The following is a 21,279-nucleotide window of genomic DNA, read 5'->3' on the forward strand; positions in this document are numbered from 1 at the left end:
ATCCCAGGACCCTGGCATCACGACCCAAGCCGAATGCAGAGGCTTAACCCACTGAGCCACCCAGGTGCCCCTTTTTAAAATCTTTTTTAAAAAGATTTTATTCATTTGAGAGAGAGATTGAGCCCAGCAGGGGGACCTACAGGGAGAGGGAGAAGCAGACTCTTCACTGAGCAGGGAGCCCAACACCCGGCTTGATCCCAGACCCTGGGATCGTGACCTGAGCTGAAGACAGACTCTTTACTGACTGAGTCACCCAAGCGCCCCGCAAAAGGCAGAAGCAGGGGCACCTGGCTGGCTCAGGTGGGAGAGCAGGGCAACTTTTGATCTCGGGGTCGTTGAGTTGGAGCCCACCCTCAAATGTGGGGCTTACTTAAAATTAGATGGATGGATAGATTTTTTTTTTTTAAAGATTTTATTTATTTATTTGACAGACAGAGATCACAAGTAGGCAGAGAAGCAGGCAGAGAGAGAGGAGGAAGCAGGCTTCCCGCTGAGCAGAGAGCCCATGCGGGGCTCAATCCCAGGACCCTGGGATCATGACCTGAGCCGAAGGCAGAGGCTCTAACCCACTGAGCCACCCAGGTGCCCCTGGATAGATAGATTTTTAAAAAGAGAGAGAAGCAGAAACATGTAAGGACCCAACATACCCTCCCTCTGTTGGCTAAAGCATCATGTGGCTAAACCCCAAGTCAGGCAGTGGAGAAATATCTGTCCCTCTGGGAGGAATGCAGGGACGGATGAGGGACCGCCACTAACAGCCTGCCAGGGTGGTTTTTGGCACATGTTCTATTTTTGAAAATTCCTTTTGCATTTTCCTTTTCTATTTTTGTTCTCAGAGTAACTCCATGATTCATTTCCTTCTACGTAATGTTACTTGAAATTTTATAAAAAAGGGGAGGCTAGGTTTACCAAATAGGTTAGTCCTGTTCATGTGAACGTAGATATAGGTGGTGCAGTAAGAGCTTGCACTTGCCTGCAGAGGGCATGGAGGTAGGTCGACTTTTCTCTGGCCTTTCCCCACACATGGGGCAGAGTCAGTTGTCATCGTGTGAGACGTGGAGACAGATTCCTACTGTGCAACAAGCAACCTTAGAACGACAAAGTCATGTTTTGGTGGAAGTTGCTCTCGCCTCTGACCATAATGGGGCACCTCATTGTTAGGAGGTTGGGGGTGGGGAACAGTTAAGGACCCTGCAGACCTAGAAGGCACTTTGAGACTGAAAAGCAGAGGAGGCCACTCTATGCTGTTTACATGGAGTTTTATTCAGGGTAACTTACTGATGGGGGGATCAGACAGACCATGATCCTGGTGCTACTCTCCGCCAAGTCCAGACCTTAATCCACAGCTTTTATAGAACGGGGGGCGTTGTGCTGAGGTCAGAGGGTGGTTATCTAAAGTGGTGCCATCTGTGCACTGCGGGGAGGATCAGAATAAGCCTTCCCCAATTCTGTTCAGGGCACGTAGGCGTGAGGGAGGTCGTTGCACAGACATGACCAGGATGCAGTCGGGATTTTCAGCACTCCTACACCCCGAGCCAGCGAGTTGCTATTGAAATTGCCAAAGTTTATTATGGTCAATTTAGAAGACTCAGCCTTCTAAAATCTTATGATGCCCTGACTTGTGGCAAATTATACGTTTTGTCTATGTTTGTAGCTTCATCTAAAACCATAATCACACTATACACCCCTTGACAGCAGGGACAGACTCTGTTATCTCTTTAAAGGACAACAAGGTAATGGACAGTGAACTAGAGAGTGAGGGGAATCCACTCAGTTGGGGTGGACTGGGAAGGTGACTTTGAGGAGAACATTTGAGCAGAAGCTTGGAGGGCAGGCAGAAGTAGCCATGTGAATATCTGCGCCCAGAGCCTTCCAGGCAGAAGGAACAGCAAATGCAAAAGCCCTGGGTGGGTTTTGAGGTTGGGCCATGTTCAAGGAACAGAACAAAAGAAGGGGGAGAGTGACAGGCCAAACCAGGCCACTGGGGGCTTAGGGGTAATTTGGATTTCATCCTAAGAGTGTTAGAAGGGCTCTTAGGAGAGAAGTGACATGAGGAGATATTTTGCATTTTTTTTTTTTTTAAGATTTTTAAATTTATTTGTCAGGAGAAGCAGGCAGGAGAAGCAGGCTCCCTGCTGAGCAAGGAGCCTGATGCAGGGGTTGATCCTAGTACCCTGGGATCATGACCTGAGCTGAAAGTAGCCGCTTAACTTAAGACTGAGCCTCCCAGACATCCCACAGATTTTTTACTTTTTTTTTTTTTTTTAAAGATTTTATTTATTCATTTGACACAGAGAGATCACAAGTAGGCAGAGAGGCAGGCAGAGAGAGAGAGAGGAGGAAGCAGGCTCCCCGCGGAGCAGAGAACCCGACGTGGGACTCGATCCCAGGACCCTGAGATCATGACCTGAGCCGAAGGCAGCGGCTTAACCCACTGAGCCACCCAGGCACCCCAGATTTTTTACTTTTAAAAGATTGCCCTGGGGCGCCTGGCTGGCTGAGTTGGAAGAACACGTGACTCTTGATCTTGGGGTTGTGAGTTTGAGCTCCACACTGGGGGTTGAGTTTACTTCAAAAAAAAAAAGCCCTGATTGCTCTGTGGGCAATAGGCGGTAAGAGGAGAGGCATGGTTTGAGCAGAGAGACCAGTGAGGGGTAGGGAAGCCTGACAAGGTCATTGCCAGGGATGCTGCGAGGTTTGGATACGAGACATAGGTCGGCTGCAGCTCCAAAGGAACTTCACATTGGGGTGCCAAGGGCTTGAGAGGGCCTCACAGTTTATATTCCTCTAGCAAGTAGTGTTTATTAAAGGACTTTTGTTTTCTTCTATTTGTGAAGAGGATCTAAATGAAAAGACAACAGAAAATAATGAACAGCGGGAAGAGATCATTCGCCTCAAGCAAGAGAAAAGTTGCCTGCATGATGAACTGGTTTTTACTGGTAAAACTAGATCATTAATTTAAGTGATTGAATAGTTCTATGATTGTAGCCTAAACGTTCTATGGCACAACTATAAAGGAATTACACCTCTCTCAAAATAGTAACTTTTTAAATACACTTGGAGGGACCAGGCGGGACCAGGCAGGGAATATTAAAGTTGTTAGCATGCCTCCCAGTTAACCCTGTTTCCTCTCATGTAAAATGAGGAGCTACTTTCCCTCTCTTCTAGCATGAGCGCGTGACTGCACTTCTCACTGAAAATGTAGTCTGTGCGCTTAAAAATCCGTGAAGGAAGGAGCTTATGATTTGAAGAAGAAAGGATGTTTGTACTTTTGCAAATACTAGGTAAAAACTGGGAATTCAATTTTCCAGTTTTGCAAATAGATCACCTGTGATTACAGTTGCAGAAATGCAGATGTGTTTTGTTTTATCAGCATGAACCTGAAGTAGTAATGTTAAGGATGAATTTTTTTTAATGATTAAAAATCGCAAATGTATCAATAGTTTGCCTTGGGCCCCTTCCAGATAAACATAAAAATTACATTTATCTCCCCAGCCACATTCTCCCGTACTGTCCTTTACACACCCCATTAGTTTCTGCAAGTTCAGACCTCTCCCTGTCTGCTCCCCGTTGAGAATCACTGATTTATAGATCTTATCTCTGTCCCCGCTAGCCAAATTTTATTAGGCTTTGTAATTAGCATGAGGAAAATCGTAGATTTGGAGGTGAAGTTCCAAACAGAATTAATTAAATTGATATTTTGGGGGTCTAGTTATATATACCCTCAATGTCCTTCCTTCTAGGAGGAGAGTGCATTTCTATAAGCTAAACGGTAAAATGCATTATTAACATTTTTTCACATAAATAGAATTCTTAATTTTCATGTCATGTGATAAGGATGGGGGAAAATGCAGTTTTCTACCATTAGGGGTCACTATTTCTGTTATTTCTAGAATGTTCTCTCAAAGTTACTCTATTACTAAAAACACATATTTAAATATATATTAAGATATATATGTATATTTACAACTTAACAGTTGATTTACAAAAAATCTTTGGATCAACTTTTGTGTGCCGGGAACTCAGTTAGTTGCTAAGAAACTCCTAGGCTCACAGAAAATCCATTTTGTGGGGCACGTGAGTGGTTCAGTCGGTTAAGTGTCTGCCAGTGGGATTGAACTTCACATCAGGCTCCCTGCACAGCAGGGAGACTGCTTCTCCCTCTCCCTGTCAAATAAATAAAATCTTTTGTTTTTTCTTTTTTTTTTTTTCAGCATAACAGTATTCATTATTTTTGCACCACACCCAGTGCTCTATGCAATCTCTGCCCTCTATAATACCCACCACCTGGTACCCCAACCTCCCACCCCCCCAATAAAATCTTTTTTTTAAAAAAGATTTCATTTATTTATTTGACAGAGAGAAACACACAGCAAGAGAGGGAACACAAGCAGGGGGAGTGGGAGAGGGAGAAGCAGACTTCCCGCTGAGCAGGGAGCCTGACACGGGGCTCTATTCCAGGATCCAGGGATCATGACCTGAGCTGAAGGCAGACACTTAAAAACTGAGTCACCCAGGTACCCCTCAAAGAAATAAAATCTTTTTTTAAAAATCCATTTTGTGAAATAATGATTTTTTATCATTTCCTAAGCTGATTCCTTTTTTTTTTTTAAGATTTTATTTATTTGACAGAGAGAGAGAGATCACAAGTAGGCTGAGAGGCAGGCAGAGAGAGAGGGGGAAGCAGGCTCCCCGCTGGGCAGAGAGCCCGATGAGGGGCTCGATTGATCCCAGGACCCTTGAGACCACGACCCGAGTCAAAGACAGAGGCTTTAACCCAGTGAGCCACCCAGGCACCCCTGACTTCTTTTTTGTTTAAAGATTTATTATTATTTATTAGAGAGAGCAAGCAAGCACATCAATCGGGAGGGGCAGAGGGAGAGAATCTTCAAGAAACCAAGATTTGAACATTTAACCAACTAAGCCACCCAGGCACTCCCAAGCTGATTTCTTAAATACTTTTTCTATTCATGCCACCGTCTCAAAACAATTTTTGTATGTTTAAATTATAAAAGTGAATTAAACCTAAAAATATATATATATTTTTTAAGATTTTACTTATTTTGGGACGCCTGGGTGGCTCATTTGGTTGGACGACTGCCTTCTGGCTCGGGTCGTGATCCCGGAGTCCCGGGATCGACTCCCGCATTAGGCTCCAGTTCCATGGGGAGTCTGCTTCGCTCTCTCACCTTCTCCTCGCTCATGCTCTCTCTCACTCTCTCTCTCTTAAATAAGTAAATAAAATCTTAAAAAAAATATTTAAAAAAAAAAGATTTTACTTATTTATTTGTGTGTAAGAGAGAGAGCGAGTATAAGCAAGAGCAGTGGCAGGCAGAGGGAGAAGCAGACTCCCTGCTGAGCAAGGAGCCTGATGTGGGACCCTATCCCGGGACCCTGGGATCATGGCCTGAACCCAAAGCAGATGCTTAACTGACTGAGCCACCCAGGCATCCCAAGCCTAAAAATAATTTGAGAAGGCTTAACATGATAATGTGCTGTCAGGTGCTCCGGCTAAAATAGCGCGTATTTTATTTGAAGCTGGAAGATGTCTTAAAAATACACTTTTCTGAAAAAAAAATACACTTTTCTGTTAAGTTCAAAACTTTTTCCCCTCTCATTGAAGATGAAGCTCTTCACGTAAATAAGCTCAGAGACATTTTCATTTGTTTGTATATAACTGCTTATAAGAAGTTTGCAAATAAAGCGAGGAAACCAGTTCACATTTCTGGGGCCCTGACAGTCCTGTAAGTGAGGCCCCATGGGATCGAGTGATAGCCTCCGTTCTCCCAGGCAGTAAAAGGTAGAGCCTTGGCCGGAATGTGGCAGCTGCAGACTTGCAGGCCCCTTTCCCCTGCGCTGTCTTATTCAGGCTGCTTGCTCAGACCTCCATCCCGGGTGTACAATACCTCTTTGTTTTCTGTGACCGCTTTGTGAAAATAGGCAGCCTCACTCCGCTTGGATCTCTCAGCTAAACCCAGACATGCAGAAAAGTATCTCATCTAGGAAAACATTTATATTTACAGTGGAGTTGCCTCTTATGCAGTAATAGATTATTCTAAAGTCAGATTAAGGCAAAACTCAGATATGTTTAAAATTGAGCTGTGCCTGGGTGGCTCAGATGGTTAAGCCTCTGCCTTCGGCTCAGATCACGGTCCCAGGGTCCATGGATCAAGTCCCACATCGGGCTTCCTCCTTAGTGAGGAGCCAGCTTCTCCTTTGCCTGCTACTACCCCTGCTTGTGCTTTTTCTCTCTCTGATAAATGGATAAATGAAATCTTTAAATAAATAAATAAACAAATAAAATTACCCTTGAGGGGTGCTTGGCTGGCTTGGTGGGTGGAGCATACAACCCTTGATCTCAGAGTCATGAGTTTGAACCCCACATTGGGTGTAGAGATTACTTAAAAATAAAATCTTTAATAAATAAATAAAATTATCCTTGAGCTCCAAATAAAGTAGTTGGCTTTTGTTTAGGGGCCATACTATATTCAAAACAAGTATCTCTAAACACTAGGAATTACACCCAGCGTGTCACAGTGCTGTTAGTACAAGAGGGAGGTAGAAACTAGACCAGGAGAGAGTCACAGATGCCTTGTGGGCATTGCTTCTACTATTAAAGTAGCTGTGGTTCCTTTTTTAAATTTTTTTCTTTGTGCTTATGATTGAATTCGTAAACTAAATGCAGCTCTGCATAAATAATGCAAATCCGTTACATTTATGTGCTTTCATTATGGCATTGACTCACGCAATGCCAAGAAATAAATTCAGAATTGAATAGAAAAGACGGAGTAGTTTAAACCTGGCCACAGGGCTTTCACCCGGCTTCTCTTCACGTTTTCGCTTTTGTGCACAAGGATTACCTTTGAAAGCAAAGTGATGCTACAGACCCCCATTGGAAGGGCTGGCCATGAACCCCATTGGGGAGAGGAGGTGCTGTGCACAGACCCCATCAGTTTCCTCTGCCTGGTCCCCTGACCACAGGCCAACAGAACAGCAGTCTAGTGGAGTTGCAAAGTGCATGCCTTTGTCCTTAAAGGTTTTATGCGATGTCCAGATGTGAAGTGATAATAAAAATGTTTATGCTTTTTCACCCATGAGAAAAAGGACATGTAAAGCGTTTTATGAAAGAACCATAGATATAAGTTATAAATTTTTATTTATAATTGAATCAGATTTACTTAAAATTTATTCATGTAGAGGGTTATTTTTTAAGGTTTTATTTATTTAAAATATTTGATAAAGAGATAGTAAGAGAGCACAGGCAGGGGGACAGCAGAGGGAGAGGGAGAAAAAGGCTTGATCCCAGGACCCCAGGATCAGGACCTAAGCCGAAGGCAGACGCGTAACTGACTGAGGCACCCAGGTGTCCCTCATTTACCAAGTTCTGAAATCGTTTTTAGAATATAGCTTTCTCATGCCCTAGCTGTAGTTAGTGGAGTGTCCGTGTTTCAGCAAAGTGTTGATGGTCTTTGTAAAAGAATGAAGATTAAAAAAAAAAAAAAATGACCAAGAGAGACACAACAAGAGAGGGAACACAAGCAGGGGCAGAGGGAGAGGCAGACGCAGGCTTCCCACCAAGCAGGGAGCCCGATGCGGGGCTGGGTCCCTGGGATCATGACCTGAGCCGAAGGCAGATGCTTGATTGAGCCACTTCAAGCGCCCCAATAATGAAGATTTTTTTTTTTTTAATTCTCTTTGCTCTCTCTTTGCACTGAGAAAAATTGAGTGTAAAACTGTGTATTCAAGAGAACTCAGAATCTTACTTATCAGGTGAAGCGTTTTCAAGAACTAGGAAGTCTTTAAAGGAGTGCTGGGCAAACTTATCTGCTGTGTGGGCACTTCATAGACACAATTGTTTTTGGTCTTTGGTCAATGACAATATATAGGAAGGGCCTGATTATAAGATTACATCAGACTGGCTTGCATGCTGGTAAAAATCATGATTTTTGTGTCTTGTCCCTTGTAATGTTCATTTTTTTCTGTTGTTAGAGGTGACATGTTGTTTGGGTTTTACAATCAAAATGCATTAGTAAGTTACTCATGTAATATGAAAAAAATTAAAATAATATGTATTTTATCATGCCCCCCTTAAAAAAAGAGAGGAAAATAATTGTCATTAATCCTCCCATCCAAAAAAAGCTTCTTTAAATACTTAGGTGTATTTGCTCTCAGACTTTTCTTGTGTGTTTGTGTATGCAAAACATACATTTGATACAATTCTGAATCCTTTTTTGACTCAGCATGAATTCTTTTATGAAAATGTTCAAATTTGGTGAAAGATCTAGTCAGAATCACAGATTAAAGCTCTTCCCAGCCACGCATTTTGCAGATTTTAACTTGAGGAACAAGGGGAAAACAAGTTACTGGAACATTAAACTTTTGGAAATGAAGAGGTTTGAGTTGATATGGCTGATGAAAAATATTTTAATAATATTTGTTCTTAAATAGCAGAGAGAGAAAAAAGGAAAGATGAGTTACTTGATATTGCAAAGTCAAAGCAAGAGCGCACAAATGCAGAACTCCATAATCTGAGACAGGTACGTACGTCCCCAATTACACTGTTCTTACTATTTGGGAGGCTTTTATAAACAAACAAATAAGGAAAAGTATGTGTCAGTTTTTGTTTGTCGTGCTTTTGGAACCCTAACTACGTTAAAGGTGTGTCATATTTAGCATAGCTGATAGGGTCTTGCTTTCGGAAATGAAAGGTTTGGAAACTAGTGACACTAACAAATCTGAATGCTAACATAGGAAAAATAAAAGCAAACATATTTTGCATATTTCTCTATCACTGATCTGTTTTAGCATTTGAATGTTGGCTCAATATAGTTTTGTTGTCACATCTTATTGATTTATCAATATCTACGGCAGATTTATGTAAAACAACAGAGTGATCTGCAGTTTCTTAATTTTAATGTGGAAAATTCTCAGGAATTAATACAGATATATGACTCAAAGATGGAGGAATCAAAGGTTCTGGAGTCCAGGTAATCTTAGCGAGATGCTATTAGTATGATCTTGTATTTTACTTTATCATTCAATCTATTAAGTACTTACTATGGGCCGGTATCTACTATCATTCCTTATACGGTAGGAAATCCACACATATGAGCTATTATGTCATTATGATTCCGGGTTGTAATGAGACCTGACCTTAGAATTTTAGGCCTGATCCTGATTGTAGCCTCTTGATAAAAGAAATGCATTAGCCTTATATGTATGTCTGTTGTGTACAGGCTTTAGCTCAAGCAGAAACCAGAGGTGACTCACTTCCTCCTTCATGAGGACTCCCGAGTTTAGTGTTGAGAACTCACTGAGCTGGGAGTGGGGAAAATAAAGATACAGAGGACATGGTCCTTGCCTAAAAGAGAGAGCACCGACAAATGGTATAAATAACTGTAGGAGTTCAGCTAGCTGAGGGTGATCTCTGCTTTTAGCTGGATTTTCCCGTTTTCCTTATTAATAGGAGACACCTTTTCTTGCTTATAATAAGCGGTGTGTGAACTCAGTTGGTTTCTGTAAAGTTATAATATAAATATATGAGGTGTGGTTTAATTTAATAGGCGTATAACTGTTCCACAGTTAAATTTAGTCTACTTTTCCAAGCAGAAGTATGACAAGAAGTCCTGAATGGGAGCAGGAATTAGGGAAGTTCTCGGCCACTAGGTGTGACCATGTAACCACGAAGGCTGGCTGCCCGCAGCTCCTTTGCCTGGTGGTAGTTGTAAGAGCTGTTGGACGGCAGGCAGTGTGACCGCTGTGCCGGACTTCCTTTTCTTTCCAGGCCTCTGGCTGTGGGGGGTGTTGACACTCTAGCTTTGTGTCCCGGCTGCTGCTGCTGCTGCTGCTGCGGGAACATACCGCACAGACCCAGAGTCCCCTCACAGGCAAAAGCCCCTACCATACTGTACTATACTTTGTTGCCCCTGAGAGGCCCTTGGGCTAGACAATCGAGGTTGTTCTTTAAGAGTGTAAAATGACCTGTGCCCTTTCAGGGGTAGGGGGGTTGAGTTTTCGAGGGCTCAGAACTCTCCAGATTTGAATGCCTGAATACAGAATACATGGGACATGAAGACAGTTTATGAAAAGGTTTATCACGTTTGTATATATTCTTAATTTTCGTTTTATGCACACCTGTCATTCTTACTTTAAACCAGTTTTCAGTATGTCGCCATGTAAATATCTAGCAGGTACCTGGGATGGTTGTGAGTGCTGTATGGTAGACATAATTGGCACTTTCCACTGTGTCTCCGTCCCTTGAATCTGTGTCCCCTTTCAGTCCCGGCTTTACCTCTGTTTACTGTGAAACTAATAGAATTATGAAGGGAACAGATCAATTGACAAGTATTTACAGAACACTTAATATTTGTGAAAGGCTATCCTAAAGTGCCAGGAGGATACAAATGCCTCTACATATTAAGAAACCTAGTCGTCTGTTGAAAAGACAGGACATATGCATGAAAGTTAGCCAACGATGTAGTTATGATAGGAAGTGCGCTACGTGATTAAGTAGATGATACACACAGTAATACGAGGACCATGGTGTGGACAGTAAGCGTGGCGGGAGTTGAGGCCAGGGAGGGCAAAGTGAGCGTGTGGGCTTGTGGTCGGAGAGACTTCCTGGAAGCCGGGCTGAACTCAGGCTCTGCAGAAAGAATCCACGTTCTCCCTTGTGTTTTCATTTCAGACAAATGGGTCTTGATAGGATTTAGCTCAGTGAATGAGGTTTGGGTGAAGTATCTGGCGTGACAGTATCAAGTGTATCTTACAACTTCCTTTTTTTGCAACGCCACCATAGCAGAGACATGTGTTTGTCAGACCTTGAGAATCACCGCCCGAAAGTCGACATCAAGAGGGAGAAAAATCAGAGGTCATTGGTTAAAGATGCAAAATTTGAGACCACGTTCCTGCAGAATCGGTCAGACAGGGGCCCCTGTGATGTGTGCAAAGAGAAGAGGCGACAGGGTAATCCTTCGTTTGGGGAAAAAAGTGTATTTGCTATCTCATCTCTGTTGACAAAAGACTTACTGGAGAAGCAAAAGTCTTGGTCTCTGGGAGGAAAAATGCAGATGGAACCGGAAAACCAAAGTAGATTGTGCAAGATCCACGCCAAGTCACCAAAAGATAATGGGATCGGGATTCAGAATGAAGAGAAACAACTCTCGGACACATCCACGTCGTCTGATGAGAGACAGTGGCATGATGTCAATGTGTACCTGGGCCTCGCCAGCTGCTCCGGTTCCAGACAACCAGAAAAGCCGGATGTTGAAAGTCAAGATGACATAGAAAGGTCTGGAGTCACCTGTTGCCATAAAAATGAGACCTGTCTGGGGGAGAGTGACATGTATGAATCCAAGTGCTGCCACCCGAGTAACTTCATCATTGAAGCCCCAGGCCCCATGTCTGACACGGAGTGGATGAGCATTTTCAAGCCTTCTAAAGTGCAAAGGATTGTTCGCCACAAGTCTGTGTGTACTTGTTCGGAAAGTGCCGGTGGGAGGAAGTACAACTCCGCCACGAGGTGAGTGACGTTTTGTACTGGGCACCGCCCCTGCTGGGCTGTAGAGGGGGCTCCAGTCGGGCTGCCTGCTCACTGCTCAACGGAGAGCAGCATTTGCAGACACAAGTCGTGTAGGAGGGACCCGTTACTGTCTTCATCAGCACAGAGGCTGCTGAGTTTTCCATTGTGAAGAGTTTGTACCTAGAACAGCTTCTGAGGCAAAGGTTTTGTTTGAAAACAAAGCCGGTTTTTATGAGTTGAGTAAATATGTTGTTTAAAAAAAAACAAAAAACTAACAGTGGGATTACTTTACAGAGTAGAATGCTGCTCTGGGGCATTCCTCAGCCCTGGATCCAGTGTGAATTGATAAGCTTTCTGTGCAGAGATCACAGTCCCTAGAGCCCAGATAAGAACTTTGCCCACAGCCTCCCCAGCACCCTCCCCAACTGCACATTTAAATGTCCAACTGCTTCTGCCTTCCTGTTCCCTTTAAGAGTCCCAAATTTTATTATTTTTTAAAATCATGCAAGAAAAAGAATATTTGTATGTAACAAGTTGTAAAAGTTAGTAGTTTTTTTAAGAGAAGAAAGTGGATTAGCTATTAGGGTAGGCTGCGTTATTCGAACTTGTCTTACTCTTAGAATTGCTGAATCTTGTGGTGGAGGGCACCGTAATAATGTCTGCTATTTTTAAATAAAACCTAGCTCTTCGATCTTCAATTACAGAAAGGACAAAGTTGCTATATCGGGACCTATTTTAATCCTCACACCGACTGTCCTAGGACTTGATGATGAAAATTTCTTCCTGATATTTTCATCGTTTGGATTTTTCTTTGGCCCTTTGAAAAGCCTGAGTCATTTAAAAATCATACAGATAGTTATTCTGTCAGTTGTTAAGTTAAAAAAAAAGTCCCACTAAATCTTTTTTTTGTTTTTTGTTTTTATTTGACAGACAGTGATCACAAGTAAGCAGAGAGGCAGACAGAGAGAGGAGGAAGCAGGCTCCCTGCTGAGCAGAGAGCCTGATGTGGGGCTGGATCCCAGGACCCTGGGATCATGACCTGAGCTGAAGACAGAGGCTTTAACCCACTGAGCCACTCAGGCACCTCTGTCCCACTAAATGTTATCTGTTCATATTTGTTTTTTAAAGAGTTTTTTTAAACAATTAGAATAGGAATAGGGCACAACTGAACATTGTTCACTACTGAACACACATATAGTAAGGGAACAGTTTATGGTAGTTTTAAAAGACTAGTGGACATATATTAAATTTAACATGTGAAACAAATTCAAATTTTTTTTTTTTTTTAAAGATTTTATTTATTTATTTGTCAGAGAGAGAGTGAGCGAGAGCGAGCACAGGCAGACAGAGTGGAAGGCAGAGTCAGAGGGAGAAGCAGGCTCCCTGCGGAGGGCAAGGAGCCCGATGTGGGACTCGATCCTAGGACGCCGGGATCATGACCTGAGCCGAAGGCAGCTGCTTAACCAACTGAGCCACCCAGGTGTCCCAACAAATTCAAATTTTAATTTGGAGTTTTGTTTCAAGACCCTTTGGACCTCCCTGGCTTAAAATAGTCCAAGCCACCTGTGCTGCCAGCAAAGGCACATGCCAAGACATCACATGCCAAATACGTGATTAAATAGAAAAGATAATTGTGTTTTCCTAGTTTTCCTTAGATTATAAGAACTTATTGTGTACCTGCTCTATTATCAGACCACCATTCTGTTGGACAGATAGGGGTTTAGCTGTAGAGGGAGAAGCAGCGGCAGCCTGTTCTCCTTCGGTTCCAGGGAACATGGGAGGAAGCAGCTTCAGTGCTTCTGTGTGTTCCAGAACAGCTTTCACAGGTCACTGTGCTCTGAGCCCACCTTTGAAGAACACACCCAGAAGCTTGGCTGCGTGTGTCTGTTCTCTACTACTGAGGGCCCACCAGAGAATTAGTAGCTGTTCTACTTTGACAAAAGGACTTTTTCAAAGCATTAATAAAAATCAACTTCACAAACCAAAACCCCCAAATTTTTACAAGTTTAACAGGTGTTGGGGCACCTGAGTGGCTCAGTGGGTTAAAGCCTCTGCCTTTGGCTCAGGTCATGATCCCAGGGTTCTGGGATCGAGCATCGCATCCGGCTCTCTGTTCAGCAGGGAGCCTGCTTCCCCCTCTCTCTCTCCCTGCCTCTCTGCCTACTTGTGATCTCTCTCTCTCTGTGTCAAATAGATTTTAAAAATCTTTAAAAAAATTATTAAAAAAATTAAAAAAGAACTCTGATTTAATTCTTACTGCACAGCGTATGCTTTAATGTATACCATTCTACTCAAGTGTTCTATTCAAATCTATAATGTTCTACTCAGACTTGAGCTTCTTCATTAAAAAGAAAAAAACCTTTTTTTTGGTCCTCTTGATACTTTTAAGTATAAGAATATTGGTGATATATGTCTGATATTAAGATGTCTGCTTCTGTTTGGTTTTATTATTCATAGTGAGCTAATTGCCATCCAGCATTCCCACTGTTTGGGTTCTTCAAAATCTGCTCCTAGAGAAGATGAGAAATTGATAGAGACAGAGCCCTCTTCAGATGCAAAGAACTCACCTAAGATTTTGTTATTCAACAAAGAGGCACCGTCGTCCAGTGACAAGGTTTGTATTTTGCTTAGAAATACCCAGCTTACGGGGCATCTGGGTGGCTCAGTGGGTTAAAGCTTCTGCCTTCGGCTCAGGTCATGATCTCAGGGTCCTGGATCAAGCCCCACATCGGGCTCTCTGCTCGGCGGGGAGCCTGCTTCCCCCTCTCTCTCTGCCTACTTCTGATATCTCTCTCTGTCAAGTAAATAAAATCTTTAAAAAAAACATTACCCGGCTTATTCAAGCAAAACTCCTCCTCAACAGACTTAATTCTTCTGTAGTACTGTTTTTTAGTGTGCTTAATTTTGGTCATTCTTCAGTTTTGTTGTTGTTTTTTAATTATGGAATTTTAATGATATCATTTAACCAAAGTCAGAGTTCCCTTAAAATATTATCCTATAGATTACAAGTCTAGTTAAAATGTCCCTCAGGCCATCCAGGTGATTGGTAGATACATATATATACACACACATGTATTTTATTGTACTTTATTTTATGTTATATGTATATTTTTAGGATTTGTTTCAGAGAGAGAGAGAGAACAAACAGGGGGAGTGGTGGACAGGGGGGAAGCAGGCTCCCACTGAGCAGGGAGCCCAATGTGGGGCTCAATTCCAGGACCCTGGGATCATCACTTGAGCCAAAGGCAGAGGCTTAACTTGACTGAGCCATCCAGGCATCCCACACACATATATTTTAAACATAACAAAAAAGGAAGGCTAGGGGCACCTGGGTGGCTCAGTGGGTTAAGCCTTTGTCTTCGGCTCAGGTCATGGTTTCAGGGTCCTGGGATTGAGCCCCACATGGGGCTCTCTGCTCAGCGGGGAGCCTGCTTCTCCCTCTCTCTCTGCCTGCCTCTCTGCCTATTTGTGATCTCTGTCTGTCAAATAAATAAATAAAATCTTTAAAAAAAAAAAAAAGGAAGGCTATAACAAGCAATATACACCTACATTCAGATTTAACATGTTTACATTTTGCCATATTTGCTTAATTTTTCTTGTTTGAGAAATAAAATGTAGATAAAGTGTGAGTCCCCTGCCCCCTTCCCCCGCCAGTTAATCGCTATCCTAAAGTTGCATTTATGCTTGTTCTTACACTTTTACTACATAAAAACATATTTAAGCACTACATAATGTTGTTTTGTGTTTAAAATGTACACAGGGACGCCTGGGTGGCTCAGCTGGTTAAGCAGCTGCCTTCAGCTCAGGTCATGATCCCAGCGTCCTGGGATCGAGTCCCACATCGGGCTCCTTGCTTGGCAGGGAGCCTGCTTCTCCCTCTGCCTCTGCCTGCCGCTCTGTCTGCCTGTGCTCACTCTCGCTCCTCTCTCTCTGACAAATAAATAAATAAACTCTTTAAAAAAAATAAAATAAAATAAAATGTACACAGATGGGGGCACCTGGGTGGCTTGTTTGATTAAGTCTCCAGCTCTTGATTTCGGCTCAGATCATGATCTTGGTGTCCTGAGACTGAGCCCCACACTCAGCGGGGGGGTCTGCTTGAGATTCTTTCCTTCTGCCCCTGCCCCTGCTCTTGAACACTCACGTGTGTGCTCTCTCTTAAATAAATAAATTAAAATAAGGGCACCTGGGCGGCTCAGTTGGTTAAGCGTCTGCCTCGGGCTCACGTCATGATCTCAGGGTTCTGGGATTGAGTCCTGCATTGTCAGCCTCCCTGCTCACTGAGGAGCCCGCCTCTCCCTCTCCCTCTGCTGTTGCCCCTGCTTATGCTCTCTCGCGCTCTCTGTCAAATAAATAAAATCTTTAAAATAAAATAAAATGGGGGCACCTGAGTGGTTCAGTGGGTTAAAGCTTCTGTCCTTAGCTCAGGTCATGATCCCAGGGGCCTGAGATCGAGCCCTGCATCAGGCACTCTGGTCAGCCTGGAGCCTGCTTCCCCATCTCTCTCTCTGCCTGCCTCTCTGCCTACTTGTGATCTGTCAAATAAATAAATAAAATCTTTAAAATAAAATAAAATGTACATAAATGGTAAAATACTGTTTCTATCCTTTTGCAATGTGATTTCTTCCAACTTTGTGACTATTTTGTGGTATTGATCCATCCTTTTGATTGTTGATTGACGTGTAGTCCATTGATCTGAATAAACCAGCTTGTGCACACCCCTCCTGAGGGTCAGTGAGGTTGTTATGATCTGTCACTGTCACGGGTGAGCCAGTCAGGGTCTTCACCATAAATGGGACCTTCACTGCAGCCCTTTCACAGAGAAAATAAGTTCAAGTGAACTTAATTACTTTTGATGTCATTTGAGGGAGGATGATGTGCTTTGAAACTGATCTGAGATCAAATCCTTGTCTTGCTTTGTCTTAGCTCAATGACCTGAGTAAAATTATTTACTTTCTTTGAGCCTCAGTTTCTTACATGCGAGTATGCAATAATAACGTTACAGTTGCTTGGTCTAAATGTGACTCCAGGGCCTGGTCCCTAACAGGTATCTGATGAGTGTTCTTTTTGTTAAATATCGATTCTACCAAGTGTTACCTAGAATCTGGAGCAACACGGACTTTCATTCACTGGTGGGAGGGAAATTCATTTGGGGAAACACTTTGGTAATTGCTTAAAAAGTTAAATATACACCTGCCGTATGACCCAGCTGTTCCACTGCTAGAGGAATGGAAACATGGCCACATGGGGACTGGCATGTGAATATTTAAGCAGCTTTATTTGTATTAGCTAAAAAAACTGGAAACAAGGGGCTTCTGGGTGGCTCAGTTGGTTAGGCATCTGCCTTCGGCTTAGGTCATGATCCCAGGGTCCTGGGATCGAGCCCAGCATTGGGCTCTCTGCTCAGTGGGAAGCCTGCTCCTCCCTCTCCCACTTCCCCTGCTTGTGCTCCGTCTTTCTCTGTCAAATAAATAAATAAAATCTTAAAAAAACAAACAGAAGCCACCCAAATACACATCATTAGTTAAAGAGACAAACTGGTATATCCATGCGATGGAGTGCTTCTCAGGAACAAAAAAGAATAAACTACTTAATGCGTGCGTAACATGGGTGAATCTCAAGATAATCATGCTGAGTGAAAGATGCCAGACAGACGAAAGGATGAATGCGTTTATATAAAACTCCACAAAATGCAAACTAGTCTCTGGTGACAGAAAGCAGATCCGTGTTGCCTGGGGATGAGAGGAAGGACTCAGAGGCCAGAATTCCAAAGCAGCATAGGCTTTGGTGAATAGACGCCCTTTCCTTGTGGGTATGATTTCAGGTATTTGCTACTATCTTTTTTAGCTCTCATGAGACCCTTTTTTCAATGTTTGTACCTATTTTTCTGAAGAAGTATATGACATCGCATGCTTACATTATCCATATATACATATATATTTAGGTGTGTGTGTATACACGTGTGCACACAGATATCGTCTAGAGCCAGGTCAGTAGTGATCATCTTTGTTCCTGGAAAATTAGAATTAACTTTTTTTTTTTTTAAGTAGACTCCATACCCAGCGTGAAGCCTGATGTGGGGCTTAAACTCACAACTCCCAAATCAAAACCTGAGCCAAGATCAAGAGTCAGATGCTTAACTGACTAAGCTACCCAGGAACCCCTAGAGTTAACTTTCCTTAAGGTTGTTTTTTTTTTTTTTTTTAAAGATTTTATTTATTTATTTGAGAGAGAGAGTGTAAGAAAGAGAAGGAGCAGAGGGTGAGGGGGAAGCAGATTCCCTGCTGAGCAGGGAGCCCGACATGGGGCTTGATCCCAGATTCCAGAATCGTGACCTGAGCCGAAGGCAGATTTTTAACCAACTGAGCCACCCAGGTGCCCAGAATCAATTTTCCTTAGTGAAAAAAATTAGTCTAGGTATCTTGGAGTGTGGTTGTCATGCTAAAACTTCATATACCAAAGTTGAAAATTAAACAAGAACAAACTAAGGCACATATCCACTTATTTTAAAAAGCTTACAAGCTTTTAGTGTCAAAGCTACATTTTGCCAGTATTTTGGCTAACACGAATTAGCAAGCTAATTATGGCTTTAGAAAATTGATGTAAGGGGGTGCCTGGGTGGCTCAGTGGGTTAAAGCCTCTGCCTTCAGCTCAGGGGCTCAGAGAACCCCACATCGGGCTCTCTGCTTAGCAGGGAGCCTGCTTCCTCTTCTCTCTCTGCCTGCCTCTCTGCCTACTTATGATCTCTGTCTGTCAAATAAATAAACAAAATCTGGAAAAGAAAAGAAAATTGATTTAAGAGAGCTAAACAATGCCTAGGATTCTTTTTTTTTTTTTTAAGATTTTTTTTTTATCTTTAATCTTTACACCCAGTGTGGAGTTCAAACTCACAACCCCAAGATCAAGAGTCAAATGGTCTACCTACTGAGGCAGCCGGGTGCCCTAGCCTACAATTCTTTTCATCACATAGATATTATTTAGTTAGTTGTAAGTTCTGTTGAAGTCAAATTATTTAGCCAAGTAGGTCCTTTTTTTTTTTTTTTTTAAAGATTTATTTGTTAGAAAGAGAGTCCACTCAACTGAGAGAGGGAGAGAGAGACTGAAGCAGACCCCACACTGAGTGGAGAGCCAGACCTGGGGCTCGGTCTCATGACCCTGAGATCAGGACCTGAGCCAAAACCAAGAGTCAGAAGGTTAACCGACTGAGCCACCCACGTGCCCCTAGCTAAGTAGGTTCTAAGAAATAAATGGAATTTGGCTGTTCTAGTACTTAATGTCCTGCTTTGACATGTAATGCCTAAAGTCAGAGAAGTATTTATGGGGAGTTAACATTTGTGTTTATAAGATTGTGCTTCTAACCATAAACATTTAAAAATGCTTCCTGATTCCTTGAATGCTTACTGTTGTGTTGTCTTCCCAGGATGACTTTTCGCCCACAAGCAAGCTTCAGCGTTTGCTGGCAGAGTCTCGCCAGATGGTTACGGACCTGGAGCTGAGTACTCTGCTCCCCATCAGCTCCGAGAATCTCAACAGCAGTGCCAGAAACGTATGTGCTTATTTTTCTTTTGACCCATTTACGTATCTCAATATTCCACTGAGTACTCATCGGCATACATCACGGGTCAGGATCCCATCCATTCCATAAAGGAGAAGTTCCTTTGTGTCTCTGAGGCAGAGAGGTAGCACGCTGGTTTCAAAGATGAGTGCAGAATCACACTCAAATGTCACTGCACTCAGACTTCCTCTTTCTGATCGCCTGGGTACACGAATACAAATTCTTGGGGCTATAAAAAGTATACATTTTACTATAGAAAATGTCAAATACGGAAGTAGAATATTACGGGGCACCTAGTGGCTCAGTTGGTTGGGCATCTGCTGGGGAGCCTGCTTCTCCCTCTCCTCTGCCCTGCCCCCACCCCCAGCCTTTGCTCTCTCACTCTCTCTCTCAAATAAATAAGTAAAATCTTTTTTTTTTTTAAGTATCTTTTTTTTTTTTTAAAGATTTTATTTATTTATTTGACAGACAGAGATCACAAGTAGGCAGAGAGGCAGGCAGAGAGAGGAGGGGAAGTAGGCTCCCTGCTGAGCAGAGAGCCCAATGCGGGGCTCGATCCCAGGACCCTGAGATCATGACCTGAGCTGAAGGCAGAGGCTTTAACCCACTGAGCCACCCAGGTGCCCAATAAAGTGTCTCTTAAGGAGCACCTGGCTGGCTCAGTCAGAGAGCATATAACTCTTGATCTCAGGGTTGTGAGTTTGAGCCCCACATTGGGTGTAGAGATTAGTAAAAAAAAAAATAAATAAACTTGAAAAAAAATAATAAAGTCTCTTTTAATCACTGACAGGTCCTTCCCCATCTTTCTTCTTACCTCTTCCTCTTTCTTCTAATCCTTCTTCATTTTTTATTTTTAATTTTTTTTTAAAAAGATTTTATTTATTTATTTGACAGAGAGATAGCACAATTAGAGCAGCAGGGAGAGGGAGAGGGAGAAGCAGGCTCATCGCTGAGCAGGGAGCCTGATGCGGGGCTCGATCCCAGGACCCTGGGATCATGACCTGAGCTGAAGGCAGACGCTTAACCTACTGAGAGCCACCCAGGTACCTCTCCTTCTTCATTTTTTTTTTTAAAGATTTTATTTATTTATTTGACAGACAGAGATTACAGGTAAGCAGAGAGGCAGTCAGAGAGAGAGAGGAGGAAGCAGGCTCCCCGCTGAGCAGAGAGCCCGATGTGGGGCTCTATCCCAGCACCCTGGGATCATGACCTGAGCCGAAGGCAGAGGCTTACCCACTGAGCCACCCAGGTGCCCCACCTTCTTCATTTTTTAATGCCATTTATTTGTGGAAGAAACACTGGGTCATTTGTCCTGTAGAATTTCCCACATTCTGGGTCTTGCTAACTGTCCTCACTGTTACTTAACACATTCCTCTATCCTGCATGACTCCTAGGAACTGGTATTTAGATCTAGTAACTTGATTAGACTTGGGATCAGGTTGGGGTTTTTCTTTGCTTTGGCATCGCTCTTTCACTGGTGATGCCGCCTGCTGCTCATTCCTTCATATCAGGAGGATCCTAATATCTGGTTGTGCGACTTGTGGATGTAAAGCGTGATCAAAAATTTGTCAGCCTGAACTTCTATTATCATAAAGTTCACATAATGATTTTAGCATTCTTATATTATTATTACTTAGATATATTATTTCTTTTTTTTTAATTTTTAAAAGATTTTTATTTATTTGAGATAGAGCAAGAGCAGGGAGGAGGGGCAGGGGGAGAGGGAGAAGCAGGCTCTCCGTTGAGCAGGGAGCCTGATATGGGGCTTGGTTCCAGGAGCCTGAGATCATCACCTAAGCTGAAGGCAGATTCTTAACCAACTGAGCCACCCAGATATCTCTAGATCTATTATTTCACTAGGAATTGCAAAATAGTCATTCTAAATCTGTCAGTCCTTCAGGGAGTGTTTTACATGTTAATTTTGATTGGTTTTTCTAAGCACAGTAACATTTCAATAGCAGGGATATAAGTTGCTTTGTGGATTTTATACCCCTAACGTAAATAGGAAAATAACGTTGAACTTGAAATCAGGATACTTGGGCTCCATTTTCCTAAACTGTAAAGTAAGAGCTTGGAATTGATGCTTTAAATTTAGGAGACCAGGTACGTTAGTTGGGTGTGCTGTGTGTGTCAAGATAACTTGAAAGCCATCAAATTAAACTTATTTGTATCCCTGACTAAAAAAAGGTCTGTAAGAACCTGG

The 21,279-nt window shown here is 42.7% G+C and overlaps 1 protein-coding gene across 5 annotated transcripts in view; it reads left to right on the forward strand.

Annotated features, from left to right (window-relative positions):
- CCDC62 (coiled-coil domain containing 62) overlaps positions 1-21,279 on the forward strand; it is a 44,290-nt gene that overhangs the window by 11,521 nt on the left and 11,490 nt on the right. For 2 of the 5 annotated variants that reach the window (XM_032310093.1, XM_032310088.1), the window contains 6 exons: positions 2,838-2,939; positions 8,449-8,537; positions 8,872-8,987; positions 10,799-11,521; positions 13,979-14,135; positions 18,942-19,067. In XM_032310093.1, the coding sequence (XP_032165984.1) occupies positions 2,838-2,939; positions 8,449-8,537; positions 8,872-8,987; positions 10,799-11,521; positions 13,979-14,135; positions 18,942-19,067 (1,313 nt within the window). The remainder of the gene's footprint in view (positions 1-2,837; positions 2,940-8,448; positions 8,538-8,871; positions 8,988-10,798; positions 11,522-13,978; positions 14,136-18,941; positions 19,068-21,279) is intronic. The other 3 variants (XM_032310089.1, XM_032310090.1, XM_032310092.1) reach the window with 3 other exon arrangements.

The sequence above is a fragment of the Mustela erminea genome, chromosome 13 (assembly GCF_009829155.1).
Source record: "Mustela erminea isolate mMusErm1 chromosome 13, mMusErm1.Pri, whole genome shotgun sequence".
NCBI lineage: Eukaryota > Metazoa > Chordata > Mammalia > Carnivora > Mustelidae > Mustela > Mustela erminea.